The 21,031-nt window shown below is 43.1% G+C and overlaps 1 protein-coding gene across 5 annotated transcripts in view; it reads left to right on the forward strand.

Annotated features, from left to right (window-relative positions):
• SLC5A9 (solute carrier family 5 member 9) overlaps positions 1–20,723 on the forward strand; it is a 36,517-nt gene extending 15,794 nt beyond the window's left edge. For 3 of the 5 annotated variants that reach the window (XM_035251406.3, XM_002750796.6, XM_054236896.2), the window contains 3 exons: positions 35–250; positions 3,063–3,222; positions 7,645–8,955. In XM_035251406.3, the coding sequence (XP_035107297.3) occupies positions 35–250; positions 3,063–3,222; positions 7,645–7,853 (585 nt within the window). In that variant the 3' untranslated portion in view covers positions 7,854–8,955. Of the gene's footprint in view, positions 1–34; positions 251–3,062; positions 3,223–7,644; positions 8,956–14,772; positions 14,950–17,250; positions 17,381–18,542 lie in introns of those variants that run through there. The other 2 variants (XR_004726852.3, XM_035251405.3) reach the window with 2 other exon arrangements.
• Positions 20,724–21,031: the final 308 nt, after the last annotated feature.

Raw genomic sequence — 21,031 nt, forward strand, 5'->3', positions numbered from 1 at the left:
ATCTCACCCCAGCCCATGCTGCCATCTCTCACAGGGAGCCTTCTGGGGCCTCATGTTTGGCCTGGGATTGGGGCTTCTGCGCATGATCCTGGAGTTCTCATACCCAGCGCCAGCCTGCGGGGAGGTGGACCCGCGGCCAGCAGTGCTGAAGGACTTCCACTACCTGTACTTTGCACTCCTGCTCTGCGGGCTCACTGCCATCGTCATCATCATTGTCAGCCTCTGGACAACTCCCATCCCTGAGGAACAGGCAAGTGTTTTGCTCATACTGAGGCCCTCCAGAAATGCTCCTCCTTCCCCTGTAGCCTGGAATTCCACCACTGAGTTTTACTCTGTTGGGTTATGGTCTCCCTTGTGGCCACACAGAGGTCCTTGAGAGGGAAAGTTCCTTGGTCTGTGAATTCCCCAATGAAAAGTAATTCATTCAACTCAAATATTACTCAGTGAGTACTTACTATGTGCTAGGCACTCTCCTGGGCTTACAAAGATGAGATGAAGAGTCCCTGCCAGAGACTATCCTCAGGGGAAACAGACACTGACACAAGCTGTCACTATACAAAGGGAAAGTGCAGAAGGACCAAGCTCAATGGGAGGGGCAGAGCACAGAGGGAGAGGCAGTCACTTCCTGGGGGCCCAGTGATGGCACACAGACTAGGACACTTTGAATTAGAACTTTGAAAAATAAATAGAGAATTTCTGAGTGGCCAAGTAACAAATATATGAGAAAAGAAACAGAGAGCTTACTACGTAAAGATCTCAACTTGAAATCCTCACCTCTCACAAGCAACGGCCCTTGAGCACTGATGCTCAGTTTTCTGAGGCCTTTCCTCCTTACGGCCTAGAGCCAGGGCTGCTGAAATAAAAGACCGTAGGTTGGGTGACTTCAGCAACAGAAATTTATGGTTTCACAGTTCCACAAGCGAGAAGTCTGAGATCAAGGTGTCTGCGGTGCTGGTTTCCTCCGAGGCCTCTCTCTTGTAAAAGCTTGTAAAAGCCTGTCTTCTCCTCATCTTCACATGGTCTTCCCCTTGTGCCTGCCTGTGACTGAAGCTCCTGTCTTTTTAAGTCATAATGGATTAGGGCCCGTCCTGATGACCTCATTGAACCTTAGCTGTCTTTCAAGACCCCATCTCCAAATACAGTCACGTTCTGAGGTACTGGCAGTTAGGACTTCGACACAGAAATTTTGGGAGGACGCAAGTCAGCCCATATCAGAGTCGATATGAAACACTGAGTGGACATCGTGGACAACACTCTTTCTATGGACGGTGCTTCAGAGTTTGCAAGATGACTTTATACCCTTAGCTTCACTGATTCCTACAAAAAAAGCGGGGCCTTCCCAGGCTGACCTCTCCAGTGACTCACACCAGAAACGAGCTCCTCCTCCTGCTGAATCCTCAACCTCTTCGTCCTCACCCTTCATCCCAAAGTCTTTCCCCATTTAAAATGCTTCTCTGAATCCTGTTGTCCTCCAGTTCCTGCTGCCTCCCTCTCCTCCCTTCAACAGCAGACTTTTGCAAAGAATGGTTTCCTTTCCCAGCCTCCACTTCCCACCTCTTGTCTGCTTCTTAACCCGCTGCTGTCTGGCTGTCGCCCCCAGCATTCCGCTGACATCACTCTCACTGAAGTCACTGATAACACCCTATTAGCAATAGGTCGCTTCCATGAAATATTTCTCCCCTGGGCTTTGTTTTCTTTTGTTTGTTTGATTGTTTGCCTACCCTTCCAATCACTCTTTTGACTTCTTCACAGGCTTCTCTGCCTGCCCCTGAAATATCAGTGTTCCTTACGAACCCATCTATGGCCTATAACCTGTCTCAGCCAACAATACTCGTGGGCTATAAATTCAACAACTCTCTATATAAAGGTGACACTCAATTCTCTATCTGCAGCCAAAACCCTCTCCCAAGATTCAAACCCCAAAATCTAACTCTTTCCTGGTGACATAAAGAGACACAGTCCATATGCTACCAGTGACACACAGCAAAAGTACTAAGTAAGGTTTGTTGAGAAATACAAGCAAGGAAGCTTCCCAGGCTCTCATGATTCCAGAAAGATGTGTGCTTGGGCCCAGCACAGTGGAAATAAGAAGCTGGGAGCAGGATAGGGGATACCCAGCTCAACATGTACCAGAAAGCTGCCTCAGAGCTCAGGCAGTGGTGAATCCAACACCACTCATAGGAGACAGAGAACTGCTGTGATTTAGTTTTCTGAGCCACCGTAAAAGAGAAGAGAGAACGCCACAAGGGTCCTCCAAGGAAACAAGGTTTATTTCTCCTCACCTGGACATCTCCATTTGAAGGACCTGCAGACTCTTGGAACACATCATCATGTCTATTCGTGAACATATTCTCTCTCTCTCCCATTGCCCTTTCTCTCTCTTCCTTCTCTCACCAGCACTAATACCCACTCATTGTCCTGTGTCCTCTATTCCTGGAATAAGCATCACTGTATGTCTTGTCACCCAAGGCAGGAACCCCAGAGCCTTATTAGCCTCTCCCCTGTCCCTCACCTGGCTCATTCAGTCAGTCGCACTGTCCTGATTTCACCTTCTTTACCCAGTTCCTCAGGTGCCCAGTACTTTTTGCTTCACTTTTGCAACATCCTCTAGGCTGAGCTCCTTTCAATTCACTCCAAGAAATCTTTGAATTTTCCAGCACTTACAGTCTCTACCTTTTGCTTAAAGTCTGCAGTGACTCTCCATTTGCCTACAGGGTTTTTGTTCTTTAGCTACAATTCCTCAGCCTGACCTGTGAAGCCTTATTCTCAAACGCCTGCCTCCCTATACAGCCTCGTTTCCCTCAGTCTGTAAAATCCATGAGAACAGGGCCCAGGTGTGCTTCAGGTCTGTATTACAGTACACCTGGTGTGGAACAGGGAGTGTTCATATTTGAAGAAAGGAGAAGTCAGGGCTAAGATCCAGGCCTCCTGACTCCCAGCCCTGGCCTTGTTCACTGTACTCTCTGCTGTTGCTCTGATGCCCTTCCATAAATGGGGCCCTATTTTTCTACAGCTTAACTTCTCTCCAAGGAAACTGACTCCAATGTCTTCCTTCCCTTCAGCTCAAACGCCTGACATGGTGGACTCGGAACTGCCCCCTCTCTGAGCTGGAGAAGGAGGCCCATGAGAGCACACCAGAGATATCCAAGAGGCCAGCTGGGGAGTGCCTTGCAGGAGGCGGAGTGCTGGAGAACTCCAGCCCAGACCCGGAGCAGCCTGAAGGTAGGCTGCGGCAGGCTGGGGGGTACTCATCACAGAGGAGCAGTGGCGAAAGACCCATGTCATGGGCAGTCTTTGGGATGGGGCCTCTGAGAAAGCCTAGTAAATATCACCCTAACTCTTTTCCCACAAGGCTATTGAATTATTTGAAAAATAAGACAATTGAGTCAGGCAGATGAGAGCCAAAATAGTGCCCTCATTGCTGATCAAGTGTAAGTGGAAAGAGCTGGTTTGTATCTATGGCGAGATGTACTTCCTAACACGGAACCTCCGTATTCGACAGAGGTACCCATCCAGTCACCGGCAGATCTGATCAGGGTCACAGAATAAGGAGGGCATGCTTGGCTCAGTCCTGTCCTCTGTGTAAAGAAGGGCAGGGCTGAGCCAAGCATGTCCTCTTTATCCTTTCCAAATCTACCAACACGGAAGTTCCTTCATCTCCACTAGGTTGAATGAGTACAAGGGCAGAAAATCAAAGAATGTTGCACCCACAGTGTTCCTTCTACGTGGGAGGAAACCTGAGGCATGACAAAGAAACCCCCTCACCTGTGTCCCCACCACCACATTTCTTTATTATTTATTGATTTCCCCCTGGGCTCAACAAGTCTGCCTATACATACAGAAGTGTGGTTGTCCCTCGTGGGATGAGAGTAGCCACGTCTCCACAGAGTTGTCTCTGTTTTCATGAGGTTCCTAAAACAGGCCCCCTCCACCTCTGGGCATCTCCTTGAACTGCTGATGGGCCACATGAAGTGTGCCCGGGGAGGTTCATGTGTTAGAATGTGTTAGAACAGTATATCAGTTAAATCAGTTACACTGTGTTTCATTCAAATCTACACTAAGGCTACACAATATCTAAAGTTGAAAATTATTTTAAGACATGATTTGAGGTACCTGTGTTAGATACAATGCAGCTATAACCTTCCCAGAGTGAAATGAAATAACAATGTCAAAACATTCTAATGATAGAATAAAAAGACTTTTTCAATTATAAAATTCCCAAGGAAAATGTTAAACTCTATAAGGTTCTCCCTGGGTGACAAAATAATCTATATGCCAAATCCCAGTGACATGCAATTTGCCTGTATAACAAACCTGCACATGTATCCCTAAACCCAAAATAAAAGTAAAAGAAAAAGAAGCATCCCAGAAAAATAAATAAATAAAAGCCAAAAAGTTAAATGAAATTGCAAGTTAAAGTCCAAAATCAATCTCCTGCCCTCGTGAATTAAAAATTCAAACAAATTTAAGTCTTAAATTTATTTTCTGCTTCAGTGAAAGAAGGTCTCAATACAAAGATGAATAAGACATGGTCTCTGTCCCCAAGGAGGTGAGAATCTCTTGGAGGCAAACAGGTAGTGCAAAGATGTAGAGTTTACACTAAAATGGATAAAAATGTCAATAACATAATAATATTGGGCTTTTAAACACAATGGTACGACATTGTTTATAACATCCAGGTAGAGAAATAATATGCATCCTCATGTGATAAAACAATAAAATCATTAAGAGGTATCAGTGCCTGGATGGAGTTAGGGTTCCCTCAGCAGCTTTCTCCTGTTGGATCGGGCATAGCTCTAGTTATATACCAGCCTCTTTTGTGCCAAACTCGCAATAACTCTAGTGAGCTAAGAGCATTGACAGTATTAGCAAAGCATCGCTTGGTGCACCAGCGTGGTTGGCAATGCCATGGCACACAGTTCTCGTGCCTTTGCCAAGTTTTAGGGACCCTATGCTTTCCTCCAGACCAGAGAAGGCTCCCACTTTTCTTGAGGCCCTTCAGCTTTGCTTAAGGCCTTAATTCTAGAGAAACAGCCAGTTGCCTAGAGTTAATGGCACCATAAGCCCCAGAATCCCACCAAGGTCTAAGGCTCAGAGCTTCTTCCCAAGCTACAGCAGTTAAAAGCCAATAATCAACTATAAAAAGCAATCCATAATGATGGATATATTTTCTTCCTAACTTTCATGGTTAAAACCACATAGGCTCACTGCAGGAGACGCTATGGAAGATCAACATCACCCTCCCTAATTTTATCAGTTGCCCCAATTAATTCATAAATAGACATTTGCTTTGCAAATGTGTGTGTGTGTGTGTGTGTGTGTGTGTGTGTGTGTTTTCTTTGCAAGATATAACTGCTTTTTTTCAAGCTTTGTGGCCTAGGCACCAGACGTTGAGTTCTCAAAACTACTCTCCCATCATCATTGCAAAGAATGGGTCCTGGCCCCTGTAAAACTTATGTTATTGAAGAAAGCAATCTGAGAGCATGAGCTCTTTTGAGGTGAAGCAGCTGCCAAGAGAAGGAGGAAGGAAGAAGGGGAAAAGCTGCAAAGGAAACTCCCGAAGAGAAAGAGGAAGGAGACAGCTTGTACTTTCCCACAGCTGAACCCCAGATCTAGACAGGTTTATACAGAGTTACACAGATAGACCTACTACCTGGCTGGTCCTCATGCCAAGGGACAGAGTTGTCCCTTGAGAAGCTGAGAGGAATGCCTGCTCCCTGTGGACGACTTGCTCCCAAGACAGAAAAAGGAAGCACCAAGTCAGCCAAGAAGTGCAAGGAGAGAAACCCACTCCCCATCACAGACCACCACCATGAGGAGGTACAAGGGCGGGGAAAGGTTGGTGCTGTTGTACACTAAAGCTCCTTCCCAGCCCAGAGAAACAAACATCAGGCCTAGGGAAGAGGCTCCCCCTTCCAAAAGGATTCCAGGCAGGCATGGGCCAGGGAAAGTTAAAAATATTTAAAGGAGGCTGGCACAGTGGTTCACACCTGTTATCCCAGCACTTTGGGAGGCCGAGGCGGGAGGATTGCTTGAGCTCAGGAGTCAAGATCAGCCTGGGCAACATGGCAAAATCCCATCTCTACAACAAATATGAAAATTACCAGGGCCTGGTGATACATGCCTTTGGTCACATCTACTCAGGAGGCTGAGATGGGAGGATTGCTTGAGCCCAGGTGGTTGAGGCTACAGTGAGCCATGAATGTGCCACAGAACTCCAGCCTGGGCAACAGAATAGACCCTGTCTCAAAATATATGTGTGTGTGTGTGTGTGTGTGTGTGCGCACGCGTATTTAAAGGACACCAGATTAGATCTGAAAGAAATATGTACATCCCAGGTTTTAGACACAGATTTATTGAGTGATGGCGCACCACTTAGTAACTCCTTTAGTGACAGGCTCTCTGGGTATATGAATTTGCATATGAAGCTCTGTGTATCCTCTGTCTCAGAAGGTTGCCAAGGGAATCAAAAGAGAATGTTTGGACCAGCTGGGAAATGATAAAGCCTAGTACAAATGAAATGCTGAATTCATATGATCCTTAGTGCAGTTCTGTTGCTATGTAACCTTAAACAAGTCTCTTCACTTTCCTGAGACTTTTTTTCTCCCCTGTGCAATCAGGGGAGACCAGATGGAAGATGCAAGAACCTTGGATGCCATCTGGTCTGGTTTCCAAGGTTCTTGCATCTCTGACACTCTGGTTTTATTGAACTTACCAACTACCACGTTCTAAACCCATTAAAATAATAAAGCATTCATTCCCAGTGCATTCGTTTCAATCTCGATGAAATGATTTTTATATTAATTTTATTTTTAATATAATATCTGCTTTTAAAAAAAACTTAAAAATATTTACCTTATTACTTCTTTTGAATTTAGTTTTTAGTGAATTGTGCTACCTTTTAACCTCAGAACAGGCCCCTTTCTCACCCCGAGGAAGCCGTGTCTGCATGGGTTTGGTCTCATGCACATTTAGAATATCAGATGCACCAGAACCTCTCCCATTGCTCCAGCACTGGTAACTTTTAAAGTGCTGTCCAGTTTCTATCCTCATTTGGTAGTCAGAACAACCCGGAAAAGAATGGGGCATATGTCATTGATACATCTGAGGCAGAAAGAACCTGCAGCTTAGAGAAGCTGAGTGATTTGCATATGGCCTCACAGTCAGCTAATGGCAGAGCTGGCCCTGGAACCAGGTTTCTGGCTTGCAGCCCAGTGCCCTTCCCAATTGCAGTTGTAGCAGTGTCTCTGGCTCAAACGCTTCCTTCTTCCTGGGTGAGACAATGCTCCTTCCTTCCGACCTTATTCAGGACTTGTGCTATGAATTGAGATAAATTGCATTATCCTGCCGCCTTAATATACCATCCCCTTGCCAACAAAGTAGTGCTTCTACTACGTGACTGTTTGGGTGCAGTGGCCAAGGTCAGAACTTAATCTAGAGTACCAGCTCAGCACCCAATCTGTGGTTTGCAGAAAGTACCAAGTCAGTGGCTTCACCCCTCCCCATTTTCTGTGCACTGCCCCATACCTTCCTTCAGTTTCTTATCATCTCTCTCCCTCCCCTCCTCTCCTGTCACTTTCCTTTCTCCACCCTTCTTTGTCTTCCCCTTCCTGCTCTCCTTCCTTTCTGGCTTTGTCCCTCCAGCCCCATGCAGGTCCTGGGGAAAGTTGTTCTGGGGCTGGTTCTGTGGGCTCTCTGGGGCACGGGAGCAGGCCCTGAGCCCAGCAGAGAAGGCTGCACTAGAACAGAAGCTGACAAGCATCGAGGAGGAGCCACTCTGGAGACGCATCTGCAACATCAACGCTGTCCTCTTGCTGGCCATCAACATCTTCCTCTGGGGCTATTTTGCGTGATTCCACAGACCTGGCTTCAGTGTAGAAAGATTAAACAAAGCTCAAGACTGTCAGCCACAGAAACAGGCTCTCCTCCTACTTTGCTCTCCTCCTACTCCTAAACTGGAGACCACAGAAGACAAGACTGCAAGATCCCCCGAGGAGAATCCAACCCAACCTGCACATTTGACAAGTGGAGAAACAAGCCCAGAGGGAGCACTGTGCTTGCTCAGGGCCACCCAGCCGGAGACAGGGTTTCCCCACTCTTTCCAATACATTGCCTTACAGATGTACCTCAAGCACATTGTTTCCACCCTCATCTTGAGTGTATTCAGTAGCCTTCACTGAATGTGTGTCTTGAGGTTAGAAAAGTGGAGGATACAAGAAGAGGAGCAGCAAGAAATTTGCAAAAATCCAAGTGCACCTTTGCTCCCCCTTATCCTCCTTCCTATTCCCCATTCTGGTTCCCCTCCTGCTCTATCTTTCTATTCTCACCAATAATCTATTTGTAGCATGAATCTACCCAGGAAGGTCCCATATTTCCATTGGTGGCTCCACAGTGGTGGCTGTCAGACCTGAAGGAGTGGGGAGCCAAGGGTAGAATTGAAGCATGGTGACAGAGGGCATTTAGTGCAGAAAGCTCTTGGACAGGGACTATTTAAAGCACTATTTAAGTTCTGCCTCTTCCTACTCTCTAACCTAAATATGCACAAAGTCTCTATGGCCTTGAGAAACAGTTGGAGAGATATGACTTGTTTAAACCATGAGGAATCGAGGCATGCTACTCTGTATTTAAGGATAAGCTACACAGGGCACAGCACAAACAGCCTGGGAGCCACTGCACCTGTGCCTCTCTGCCCTTCTCCCTTTGCTTGCCATATATCTGCATACCCTGGAATACACTGTGACCCCAGTTAAGTGTCCCTTCTCCAGGAAGCAGCCCCAGTGTCCAAACCTGGGTCAAGGTCTCGCTCCTGCTTTCACAGCCCTGGACCTGCTTCTGTCACAGCACTGATCATACCAAGATGGAAGACTCCAGGGGGCAGGGACTGAGGGCCATGTCCCAAGTGACTTTGTACCCAGAAAATAACAGCTGTTCAATAAATGTTTATTGAATTCATAAGTTCTCTGTAGTCCTGGTAGGCTTTGTGCTGAAGCTAGCTGGGTAATGACTTGGGATGTTAGCTAGTAGGGATGAGTCTCCTTGACTTGGAGTTTAAACAACTGAGTCTCAGATACCTAGAGTGAGATCACAGTCCCCGCCCACTGGGCCGTGCCTTCCTTCTCCTATCTCCCAGTCTAGGCTGCCCCTACTCTCATGAATTTACACTGAGTAGTGTAAAACAACTGGACACAAATACAATTCTATTTCTTTGAGGTGTAGACACAGCAGATTCTATGAATACCTCTGTCACTTCTGCCTCCACGTTTTTGTTTCCCTTTACCTTTTGACCTCACTTGCTTCTCACCTTAGTTGGCTCTGCCCTCCCCACTGTTCCTGGTTGATCCTGACTGAGAGCTCAGTTTTCCCCTGATTTCTCCCAAAACCTTTCACACTAGTATTTGTGTCAGACATATTATATTGAACATTTGGGGAGAGGAATTTTAAACCACAGAAGCACAATTTAAAATTGGATACTGAATATCTTATTTTTAGAAGCTCCTGAGGAGCCTGCTCCCAGAATTTCTCAGAGGTCTTTTCCTCAGTCTCCAGCTTCCTGCCTTCTGCCTGGCTCTTGGTTCCCTCCCTCCCTGTAGATTTGAAAGATGTCTCTCCATTCCTCCAACTTTGGCCCTCCTCTTCCTTTATTGTCTTGCTATTCTGCTGAGCCTCTACTGAAATCTGGACCTATCTCACCTGACCTAAAGACAAGATGTGCTGCTGAATACGGTAGGACTGCAGAGGGCAGCCACCCCCCTTCCCTACCATTTTGCCTGATTAATGCCTACTTGTTCTTCACATCTCAGTTCAAAAGTCACATCTTAAGTAAAGCCATGTAGTTCTGGTCATGATCTTAGCCCAGACACCTACATCCCAAAAATGAGCCCTTAACACCCAAGATACAGTCTCTCAACTTTGCCCTCAAAACATATGTCAGTGTATGCTGCTATATTTGCATGATTATGTCATTAATAGCATCTGTTCCCCTAGATTGTGAGCTCACCACTAATTCTCCTTCACCTAGATAGGTACATGGCACATGGTGGGTACAAAGTTCTGTGTTATATGAATAAGTGAAAGAATACGTGAATGAAATGAGTAAGTGAAAGGGTACCCCTAACAGAGGAAACCAAAATTTAAAACACATAGGTGGGAAAAATCATGACATAACTAGGAACAAAAATAGTTTTGAATATCTGGAGTGGAAGATACACGTGGGCAGGACTACTGCTAGTTCTTACGCTTCATTGTGAAAGTGAGCAAAAGATACCTTTCTTCTTGACAGATACAGATCCTTACTATAGGGTGACAGGTGGCAGCCAGAGCCCAGGCTCATTTCAGCTCCCACATGCCCCTACTGGCCAGGTGTATTTGTGCAGGTACCACCTGCACATCCACGAGTGGTAGGGCTGCATGTTGGGGAATCGGTGGTGCAGTGACTGGGAGGTAAGCAGGTGACAGCTCAGGAAGGAGGTTCCATGCTAAACTTGGGACTTCATCTCTTACCTGGATCATTTCTACAGCCCCTTGACTCTTACCTCTCTTCCCAGTCTCTCTTCTTGCAAATCATTCTTGCAAGAATGATTTTTCCAAAAGGCAAGTATTGTTCTGTTTATTTAAGATTCTCCACAGATGCTGTTTTCCAGCTTGGCATGAGATTCTATGAAAATTGCTAGAACTATACCCCAGGGTTTTGTCCTTGTGCCCCCTCCTGTACTACAGCCAAAGAGAGGTTATTATGTGCAGTGGTTAAGAAGACTGCATGTGATTGGAAGACTGATCTTCTGGAACCAAATCCTCTTCCTGTCTTTTCCTGATGACATGATATTGGAAAAGTTGCTTAACTTCTCTATCTTTCCTCATCCACAAAATGGATGCAGTAACGGCAGCTACTTCACTGGGTTGATGAGAGGATTAAATTAGTTAATTCAAATAAAGTATTTAAAATAGTGCCTGCCACATAACTAAAGTACATAACAAATGTTAGCTATTATTGAGATAGCCAGGTGGAAAGGGCTCTCTGGCAAAACTCCAGCCGGCCTATGCATTGAGAGGAGTGCACACGGGGATGAAGCCACAGAAGTTTGTGCAGTTTGCATCAGGGAGGAGCCTGGCCCATCCTCTTCCTGGGTGGAAACTGGAATTCAGTCTGTGAGGCCGAAAGCCTACACTAGCAGGAACTCTGGCCTTGCAAAGAGTTCCCGTTCCCCCTTTTTTCCTTTTTGCCCAATAAATCTCATTATTCTCACCCTTCGAATTGTCTGTGAGCCTAGTTTTTCGTGGCGACATGATAAGAACCTGACTCTTAGCTGAACTAAAGAATGCCCCGCAACATTCTTACTACTATTAGCAGCAGGCAAGATGAACACAAAAGGAGGCATGACACTACATAGCCGTGTTATTTTAGATCGGGCACACAATGCTGTCAGAGAAACAGGAGCAGGGAGGAATGAGGTCTACCAGGACATCAGGAAAGAGCATAACAGGAAAGTGAATAACGGAGCTACACTTTGAAGGATGAATGAATGGGAGTTTTCTTTAAAAAGTCATACAAGGTAGTGAGGCAGCATGTGTAAGTGTTAAGGTACAAAAGTGCACAACGGATTCCCATAAAATAGGGATACTATTTATTCATTTGCAAATATCAACCCTACATATTTAATTTCCCCTGATAAATCCTGTCTGTATTTAGCCTCCGGCCTCTGAGGCAGAGCTGTGAAGTTACTGACCAGGAACTGAAGAGAATGGGCATTGGTCCACTGGGGCAGAGGCCATCAGTGTCCTTGCCCACATCCTCCAGGTCTCAGCAGTCCTGTTTGCTGTGGCTTCCTGATGAAAACCCCTTCATCTCTCTGCTGAGGGCTTTTCTGACCATAGAAAAATTTTGGGTCCCCTGCATACAATGAGCTAGAAGTGCTGGGAGTTAACACACCTGGGAGCAGCCCTGAACCAGTTATGAAAGAGTTTGAGGATAAGGGTTGAGCCTGAGCTCCCCACCGCATTTATATGTCCATTAATACACCCTGCATCGCTCCCTTCCCTTCCCTGTCTCATTTCCCCATTTCTTTGGTGGTGTTTCCTGGGATCTCCTCCCAAATAAACCACTGGCACCTGGTCTCATGTGCTGCTTCTAGGAAACCAAACTAAGACAGTCTTTTAACAAGAAATCAGCCTTTGAAGTTGGGCTTCGTGGAGTGGGAAAAGGGTACAGTCTAGAGGATTTACACCATGAGGTCTGATCCACAAGGAGAGAAGCTCTCCTGTCTAGTAACAGGTCTTAGCCCTGCTGCTGGCCACATGAGGTGGGTGCTCAAGGGAAGTATTTTGGGCAGAGGGAATGACCCATACAAAGAGATCTCTGAGGTTATCTCCAGTTTTGAGGTTTTATAACCAAGATTTCTCTCATTTTGCCACTAAACATTATAAATAATGTCATGGAGCACGCTCTGTTCCAGGCACTAGGGGTACCGTGGTATTTCAAGCTTTGGTGCCTTCCTACCTCTCAGCCAGACTCAGTTCTCTGAAGACAAGGATGTGTCTCCTTTAACTCTTATGATGCAGTAACACAGGCAATGTGATGGAAAGAAAAGAACCCTAAGCTGAAAGTCAGGAGACCCAAGTTCCATTCCCAGAGTGTGGGGAAGAGTCAGAGGCAATCAGTGAATCTCTGCAGTGCAGGAAGCTCACAGGCCAGGGTCAGTGCTAGAAGGGACAAGCCAATCAGATCCCCACATTTCACAGAAACAGACACTGGAGCCTTCCAGAAGGGATGGGACTTGCTTAAGGCCATGCAAGGAGTCAGCAACAATTATCCAGGCCCTTCAAAATGAAAGCCAGGAATGACATAAGAGAGGCTGGAGGAAAAAGGGCCTTTTGAGATCTATATTATCTCCAAGCCCCTGGGCAGGTGTACTGAGAGCAGACAAGTCACACACACATTTACATCTTCATTAATGTGTCTGTCACACCATTTGAAGGGGTTTCCAAGGTCCTCTCATTCAGCCCTACTTCCCCTATCCCATGCCACTGTTCATGTGGCTCCCTTTGCCTGGACCACCTACCCCTGACCTTTTACCGCTATTGCCCATCTCTTACTCACCTCAGGAATCATTTCCTAATAACTTTTCATGATGTCTCCTCCACTCAACCAAGTTAGTTTTGTGTCCTTCCTCTGAGCCTCCACAGGCCCCTATGTTTCTACCATAGCAAGTTTCGTGTAACTATTGTAATTATTTTCATCTCGTCTTTACCATAGACTGGTGCTCTTTGAAAGTAGGCGTGGTGGGGTTGCATTGTTTTAAGACATTTAGTAAGCTTTTTATAAATGTCCAATGAACCAGTGAATGAATGCATGTTAGATTTACTCCATCATATTTTGGCTCTTGATTCCTTAGTTTTTAGCCACAATCAAGAGAAAGAATAACACACAATATCTGTACAATCTGTACAGATTTTGGAGTTGCAAAGCCCTGCCAGGAGTGAGGTCCCATTAAATTCCTACCACTCTTAGAGGTAGGTAGGCAAGTATCATTTCCTTTTCAGAAAGGCCGGTCAACACCCAAATGTGAGCTCCAGGACAGCCTCTGAAAATTAAAAAGCAAAGCAGCCTTTTTTGCTTCCAAGTTGCAATAACCCCCGCCACATTCAGAATGTCCTAAATGTATTAGAGGAATCTCAGAGGGTAGCATTCACCATTCGTGTCTCAGTTGTTCCAGTTTCTAATGTGGGCCCTCAGCCTCATTGACTAATGCTCCTGTGGCTCTTTTCCAAACCTCTCATCTTTACCATGCTCTCCTGTTCCAGCAGGGCCTTGTTCTCAGGTCGATCTCTCCATCTCTACCTGCCAATATGTACATATGTCACCTGGAGATATACATATGTGTGTGTGTGTGTGTGTGTGTGTGTATACATATATATGTGTGTGTATGTATGTTTCAGCAGGATTTCTAGCCCCCCATTCAATTGCAAGATGATGTCAGGCCTTCCACCAAGTCACTTAAAAGGAAACTGCCTGTCCATTGGATCAGTTGTCAGTCACCACAGTGAAAGGTGTAACCACCTCTCTGGAACTTTTCAGGTCCCCTACCCCAACCCACCTCCACTTGGTGCATGGGACAGTGATTAAAAGTACTAGATGAGGGGGTAAAGGATTTGTATCCTGTCTTAATTTTGTCATTACTTGCTTTCTGAGCCTCCCCAGCCATTCCTCAGTTGCTTCTTCCTTAAAAGAGGGGAGGTGCAAAGGCTTGAATTAGATTAGATGAAATCTAAGGATGCTTCTCATGTTAACACTGTGTGCTTCTGATTTGATCCCACATTTGTCTCCTTGGGGCAGGCCGTGGGTGGGTTGGCTGGTGGTAGTGGAGGGTGTACAGGGAAAATCATACGTCAGCTTGAGAGGCAACTGCACAAATAGGAAAACACTGCAAAGTGGTTTTCAGAGAATTGAAATGGGTTTACTGTGAGCAATAGTAACATTAAGAAGCAGCTTTGAACTGTGAAAAAACTGTGTTTTGAAAACAATAGCACTCTTAAAAATGTCATGAACAAAATGTTTTCTAAAGTGTTTTTGTTACTGAGTTTCAACCACAAAAGCACTCAATTTAACATGTGAGACTGGTAACCATGCCCTTGGGTGTGAGAGTTCACATCAGTCAGAGGGATAGAAACTGCTAGAAGCCCAAGCAAAGCAGTGTCAGTTTTCCATTAACCTAAAACTAGTGTCTCTCTAGACTTATAGCCTTAAGTAAAATTGCTGTAATTTCTTCTTTTCTCCAGGGTGAAAATTTGGGAGAACTTTAAAGGTTATATATAAACGGAAATCCTACGGACTTAAATTAAGGTAGTTACAGTTTACTTTCATATTTCAAAATCAAATTTCAGCTTCAGCCAGACTCACAAAGTAGAAATATCAGACTTTTTATGTGGTCTTACATAAAATCTACAACTCTCAATTAAAGAGGAAAAAAAAACCCAATCTTTATACCTTTATCTCCTGAATAGAAAACCATTGGTCTATCTCTCAGTACAGTTTGTATGTAAATTTTAGGATTATATACATTCAGAATGAGAAGGAATCTCAGAGTCAGCCAGTGCAGCTCTCTTCCCTCTTCAGGTCAGAATTTCTCTGAACAGTTTCCCTGACAGGTAAGCTTAGCTAGTCCTCTATTAGAACTTATTGATTGGCAGGGTGGTCCAGAGATGGAGCAATGATGACCTCCTGAGAGCATTCATTACTGGACCACACTGCCAATTAGAAAAGTTCTTCCTTTTACTGGTTAAATTCTGCATCCCTGAAATTTCTAACCACTTATACAAACAAACCATACAATATGAAAATAACTCAAGTCATGTATTCCCAAATCACATTTCCACTATTTATGATTTCTTCTCTTAAAGGAACGATTCACAAACTGGGAACTCCCTATAGAATAAATTTATCAGGGATGAGAAGTAAATGAAGACTAATAAGACTGATAATGTTTTACGTCCTCGCAATTACTTTATAAAGAGGATTCCCACATTAGCTGTCTCATTTAGTTCTCAACACCAGTCTAGGATGATAAATCATTCCAAATGAAGAAACAAACTCAGAGAGGTGAGGTGATATGGCTAAACTGGTCCTTAAGCCCAAATTTCTGACTCCACATTCAGCCCTATCCCCATTGTACTACTCACTTATGCAGCGTTCTTCATGAATGCTACCAGCTTCCGGGCTCATGACATAAATACGGAAAACAGCTGTAGTCTAAGCAGAGGTCAGTCGAATAAAGAAGGCAGGCAAGTCAGCAAATTATTGCAGAACAGTTAAGCACTGAAATTCTAGGAGGGAACAAAATACTTTGGAAAAAAAGAGAAAGGAGCAACAAAGTACCTGGTGGAACTGGGGAAGGCTTCATGGAAAACGATGCTTAACTTAGATTTAGACATTTAACTCTACTTGGATTGTAGAGGTTTCTGTGTATAGAGAAAAAATGATTATATTCTAGACGGAAGAGACAGCACAAAGCAAAACAAGCAGGTAAAAGGCCATGGCATCTTTAAGGTAAAGTGAGGTACCTTGTGTGGCTGAAGCACCTGGTATGTGAGAGTGTAACACAGATGAGATTGGAGAAGAGGCAGAGGTGAGCCTAAGGACACTAGATGCCACTATAAGTTGGGTGCCATGGTATAGCCAAGAATGGGACAAAGTCAGGGAGAGTAAGAGTAACTAATATATCCAGAGATCATCTTATCTTTAGAAAGATCATTCCAGCAACAGAAAGAGAATAAATGACAGAGTCAGAGATTGCTAAGGGATGGCAATTTTTGAGGTGGTTGTAGTATCACTGGAAAAAAAGAAAGGAAAAATCTGTCAATATATAAAGAGATAAACAAAATCTTATACATACACATAGAGTACTCTTCAGCCATCGAAAAGGAAAGCTAAATGATGAGATCTCATGGACACAAAGAGGGGAACAACAGACACTGGGCCTACTTGAGAGCAGAGAGTGGGAAGAGGGAGAGGATCAGAAAAAACCTACATGATAAAATTATCTGTATAGTAAACACCCGTGACACCATTTTACCTGTGTAACAAACCTGCACAGGTATCCTTCCACCTCAAATAAAAGTTTGTTTACAAATATTGAATGATTCACTTACATGAGGTCCCCAGAATAGGCAAATTCAGAGAGAGAGAAAGTAGAATAGACGGCAAAGGAAGAGTAGGCAAGGGGGAGAAATTGTTGAGTGGGCACAGAGTTTATATTGAGGATGATGAAAAAGTTTGAGTATAGATAATAGTGATAGGTATACAGCATTATGAATGAATTTCATGTCACTCAGTTACACACTCACAAATGGTTAAAATTATAAATATGCTATGTACATTTCACCACTGTTTTAAAAAGGATTGATATATTAATATCATACTAAAGTAAACACAGCAAAATGTACATTGTAGAACCAAAAAAATATGGAAGGAAGAGCACAGAAGATTAATTTGGCTAGAAAACAGAATGTAAATGTTACGACTTTGACAACATAAACATGTAGTTGACAGAAGATGGGACTGAGAGGGCAAAGATACACGTGTTAGTATCTGTCTTCTTACGAAGTAGTCAACAGATTGTTGAAAGTAGATGGAGCAAGAAATAGAGGTTTAAGTCTATCACCGAAAATTACAATTAATAAAATAACTAATAATAGCATAAATGTTAAACACTGAGAGAAGAGAAGAAAAGTAGTCAATGTTAAATTTTCATCTTTCAGAGTAGAGATTGGTCTTGGCTTGTGAAGTTGGGATAAAGGTATTTTATATGCATAATACCTCGAGTTGTGGAGGAATCCACCAAAACACCTAGGCGACCATTCACAGAAGGTCGTCCATGGCTAACTGCAGGTAGGTGTAAGACGAGAGAATATCATAAGCTGTACTACGCTATTTGCAACAATATACTATTTTAACTTTTAAAAGTTAGGACAACTACAAAAAGATAACCTCCTTTGAATGAGGGCCTGAATTAGGGCAGTAGCAGTGAAGAAGGCTGCTAGAAGTCATTAGTGAAGTTAAATCTACAGGACTTACTGACTATGGGGGGATGGAGAGAATTAAGAATAATTCCCAGGCTTTGGATCTAAAGAGTAGGTATAGATCTAAAGAGTTCAGGTATAGATAATAGTAATAGGTATGCAGTTTTATGAATGAATTGTGAACGTATTGAGATATGGAAAGCAGGTTTGGTCTTGAGAGAAGAAGAAATGATGAGTTCAGATTTTAGCTCATTGACTTGGAGGTGTCATGGGATATCCCACTGGCATTGCCAAGTAGTTTTTATATCAATGAATCAGAGCTCGATGAAGAGATTAGGGAGTGTACACCTTCCTTATAATTACTGCTTGGGAAAAACACTAACTATTCATAGGCCTAGTATTAGATCTATGGTTTTGTGTTGGGAATCGTGGTGATGCCCAGTGGAATAAGTCATTTTTTGAACAGTGAGCTACTTGAGACTTTATTTTGTGGGAGAAACTGGGTGAGTGAGAGGGTGACGAATCTCTTTGTCCAGCCATGTTTCTGAATATTGGCTTGGATCATATATGTTATAACGGAACTTGGGGAGGCAAAGACAGGGTGATGTGTCACCAGATTCCCCTTCAAGGAAAGGCCTGTTGCCTCAGCTGCTGGCAGTTCTGTGGGGAAGCAGCCCTCAATTGTCAGCATAATCCGGGATTTCTTTAGCTGCAGATCCACCTTGCAAGAGGTTCCACCCTCCCAGGGGCAGTCCACATCCAATGAATAATAAATATTAAAACATGGCCATTTCAGCCTGAGTTTATTCCAATGGGTCATTTTAGTTCCAGAGCTCCCTGTGGATTTGACCAAGGTTGCCATCAGGCCTGCATTGCAGCTAAAATTATCCCCTCTGCCAAATTCTTCCCTTCCACTGGTACAGATCCAAGGTCACTCCCTAAAAAACATCCTGCCATCAAAACTCCAGTTTAAGAATCATTGTAGGGGTCTAAATGGCTAAGCAAGCTCCTTTGATTTTGCCTATTTGTAGTACTTGCTATAATCCCACGCTATGTGGACTAGATTGCTGAAGACAGACCCCTAACTGAAGCACAACCTTCTGCATTTTCCATATATACTGGTGAGTAGCTGATGGCTATTTTTTGTTTTACAAGATAGAGTGGAAACAGGCTTCAATCAATTCAGCTGGACAAGTAGCAAAAGGACTATCATGTGTTCAGCAAATAACTCCATCCAACCTGCCCCAAAGACCCCTATAGCAAAAGCCATTACACTTCATGTGCTTTATTTTCTCCTTCCTGCAACCCTGAAGTGTTTTCTGATATTTGAAGCCTGGTAATAATCTTTGTCTTCTATCCGTGTTTCTGAATCCTCAGCCAAATTCATGGCTGTCTCGTTTTCTGAGTCAGATGTTCTAATCAACTAATCCATTCTAAATAGCCTTGCTTCTGGATATAAAGGGAAAAGAAAAAATAAATGTTTTAAATTTCAGGGACATAAAATTGTGTTGGAAAATGTTCCCTATGGAAACATCAGATGGTCACAGAAGGGGTGTTTTATTAATAAAAATAAATATTATTTGGGACTTCTATCCAAAAGCATGGATAACATTAACCATCATTGGAGAAAAATGTTCATTCAAAATGATTTCAGGATTTTAATTTGCTGTTTTGTTTTTCTTTGGTATGTTTTTGTCTTTGTATATTTCCCGGACAACAAATTTTGAAGCCAGTAAATTAAGCAAAATTTATCTTGCATTCTACTCAAGTTAATCTCCAGAACACACAGATTATTTTCCAGGGATAGAGATACATAAACCTTTACAAATAAAAGGGATTTCAAATGAATCCATTTCTTAAAAAAAAATGATAGTTGCATGATTCACAGTAGTGAATGTTTATGAAGCACTTTCTATATGCCAGCCACTCTGTTAATTACTTTATTTGTGTCACCTCATTTAATCCTCCCAGCCCACCTGAGATAGCTAGGGCCTCTGTACCATGTGAATGATGCCTCCCACAGTGGTGCAACATGGTGCCCTGGAGTTAGGCATCATTTTCTCTTTCGGAGATAAAGAAATGGAGACACAGAATGATTCAGCACCTTGCCACCAACTCATGCAGTTGGTGCATAGTATTGACAGGTCTCAAACCAAGCTCATTTGGCCAAGTCCATGGTTCTTACTATATTACACTGTACCAGCTACTGTGCTGTGAGGCATAACAATTAATTGTGGCAGGATAGTGTTATCCTGATTACCATGCCTTCCTTGATGTTTATTCTAGCTGTTCCATTGGCCTACATCATTCTTTTGCACATCTCTGCCTACTGAAATCTCATGCATCCTTTAAGGTTCACCTCAAGCGTCTGTAATATCTTCCCCAGACCATTCTTTTCTCTAGCAGAATTAATCAAATTCTCCCTTTGACCTAATGATATCTGTGCCTGGATGTTTTGTGTTTTTTCAAGATGGGATAGTAACAGCATTCAAAAATGTTTCATGACTGCAACTCCAGTATTCATAACATTGAGTTGAGGACATATATTTCTCTTATTCTTTGAAATAGGACGGAGCATTCTTGTCTCTCCCCTACCCACCACTCCTCATTTCTCTCTTTTTAAAAAAAATTTTCTCAGCCTCTAAAGGTGATGACTGAATTTTTTTATACCTATTATAGTATTTTCCATGTTGAAATGTAACTCACCTACCTGTGTCTTTCTTTTTAAGACTCTAAGTTCCTCAAGAGCAGGGATAGATGAATCTGTATCCCCTATCCTTGGCACCTACCACTGTCCCTAGTACGTAAGTGCTCAGTAATGTTATTTGCATGAACAAACATCCTCATGCAAGACATGTGACCTACTAAACTTGTCTGTTTGGTGTGGATTGTTATGTCTTAGATCAAGGAGAGACAAAAATACTTATCCATTGTACTAACCTATAAGATGTAATTCAGTATGTATTTATTGAAGTCAAGTGTTACTGAAATAATAATTTGTTAGCCATTTACAAATGGCTATATAGAATTTACAAAGCTTTCTATTTTAACTGTTTTACTTGTGTTGTGATTGAAGAAAAGTTTCCTTTTCAGGAAGAAAACACCTTGAACTTAAATAAAATATACTGTAAGATTTGTACTGGTACAATGATAAATTTTGTATAATAAATTATATAATACCATAGTTAAAGATATGCATTTTAATCTGTCGGGGTGGGTGGTATGTGATATAGTAAATCATCATATAAAGAAATCTAAATGTAGTCTCAATGTTTTTATGTTTCTCTTATATAAAAAGTATATAAAATTAGAACATTAAATCAATGTAATTTTATCCTTACCTGTTAAATTGAATTTGGGGAGATAGATTGTTAACATTTACACTAACATGCTCTTTAAATGCAGCAAGTTCATTGAGCTAAATGGAGCAGGAGACAAACAAAAAATTCTTATAATAGTCAAAACTGATGATATAACATCAATACTCAAAAGGTCCTGACACAGAATATTTTCATTCTTG

Source organism: Callithrix jacchus, chromosome 7 (assembly GCF_049354715.1).
Source record: "Callithrix jacchus isolate 240 chromosome 7, calJac240_pri, whole genome shotgun sequence".
In the NCBI taxonomy this organism is placed as follows: domain Eukaryota; kingdom Metazoa; phylum Chordata; class Mammalia; order Primates; family Cebidae; genus Callithrix; species Callithrix jacchus.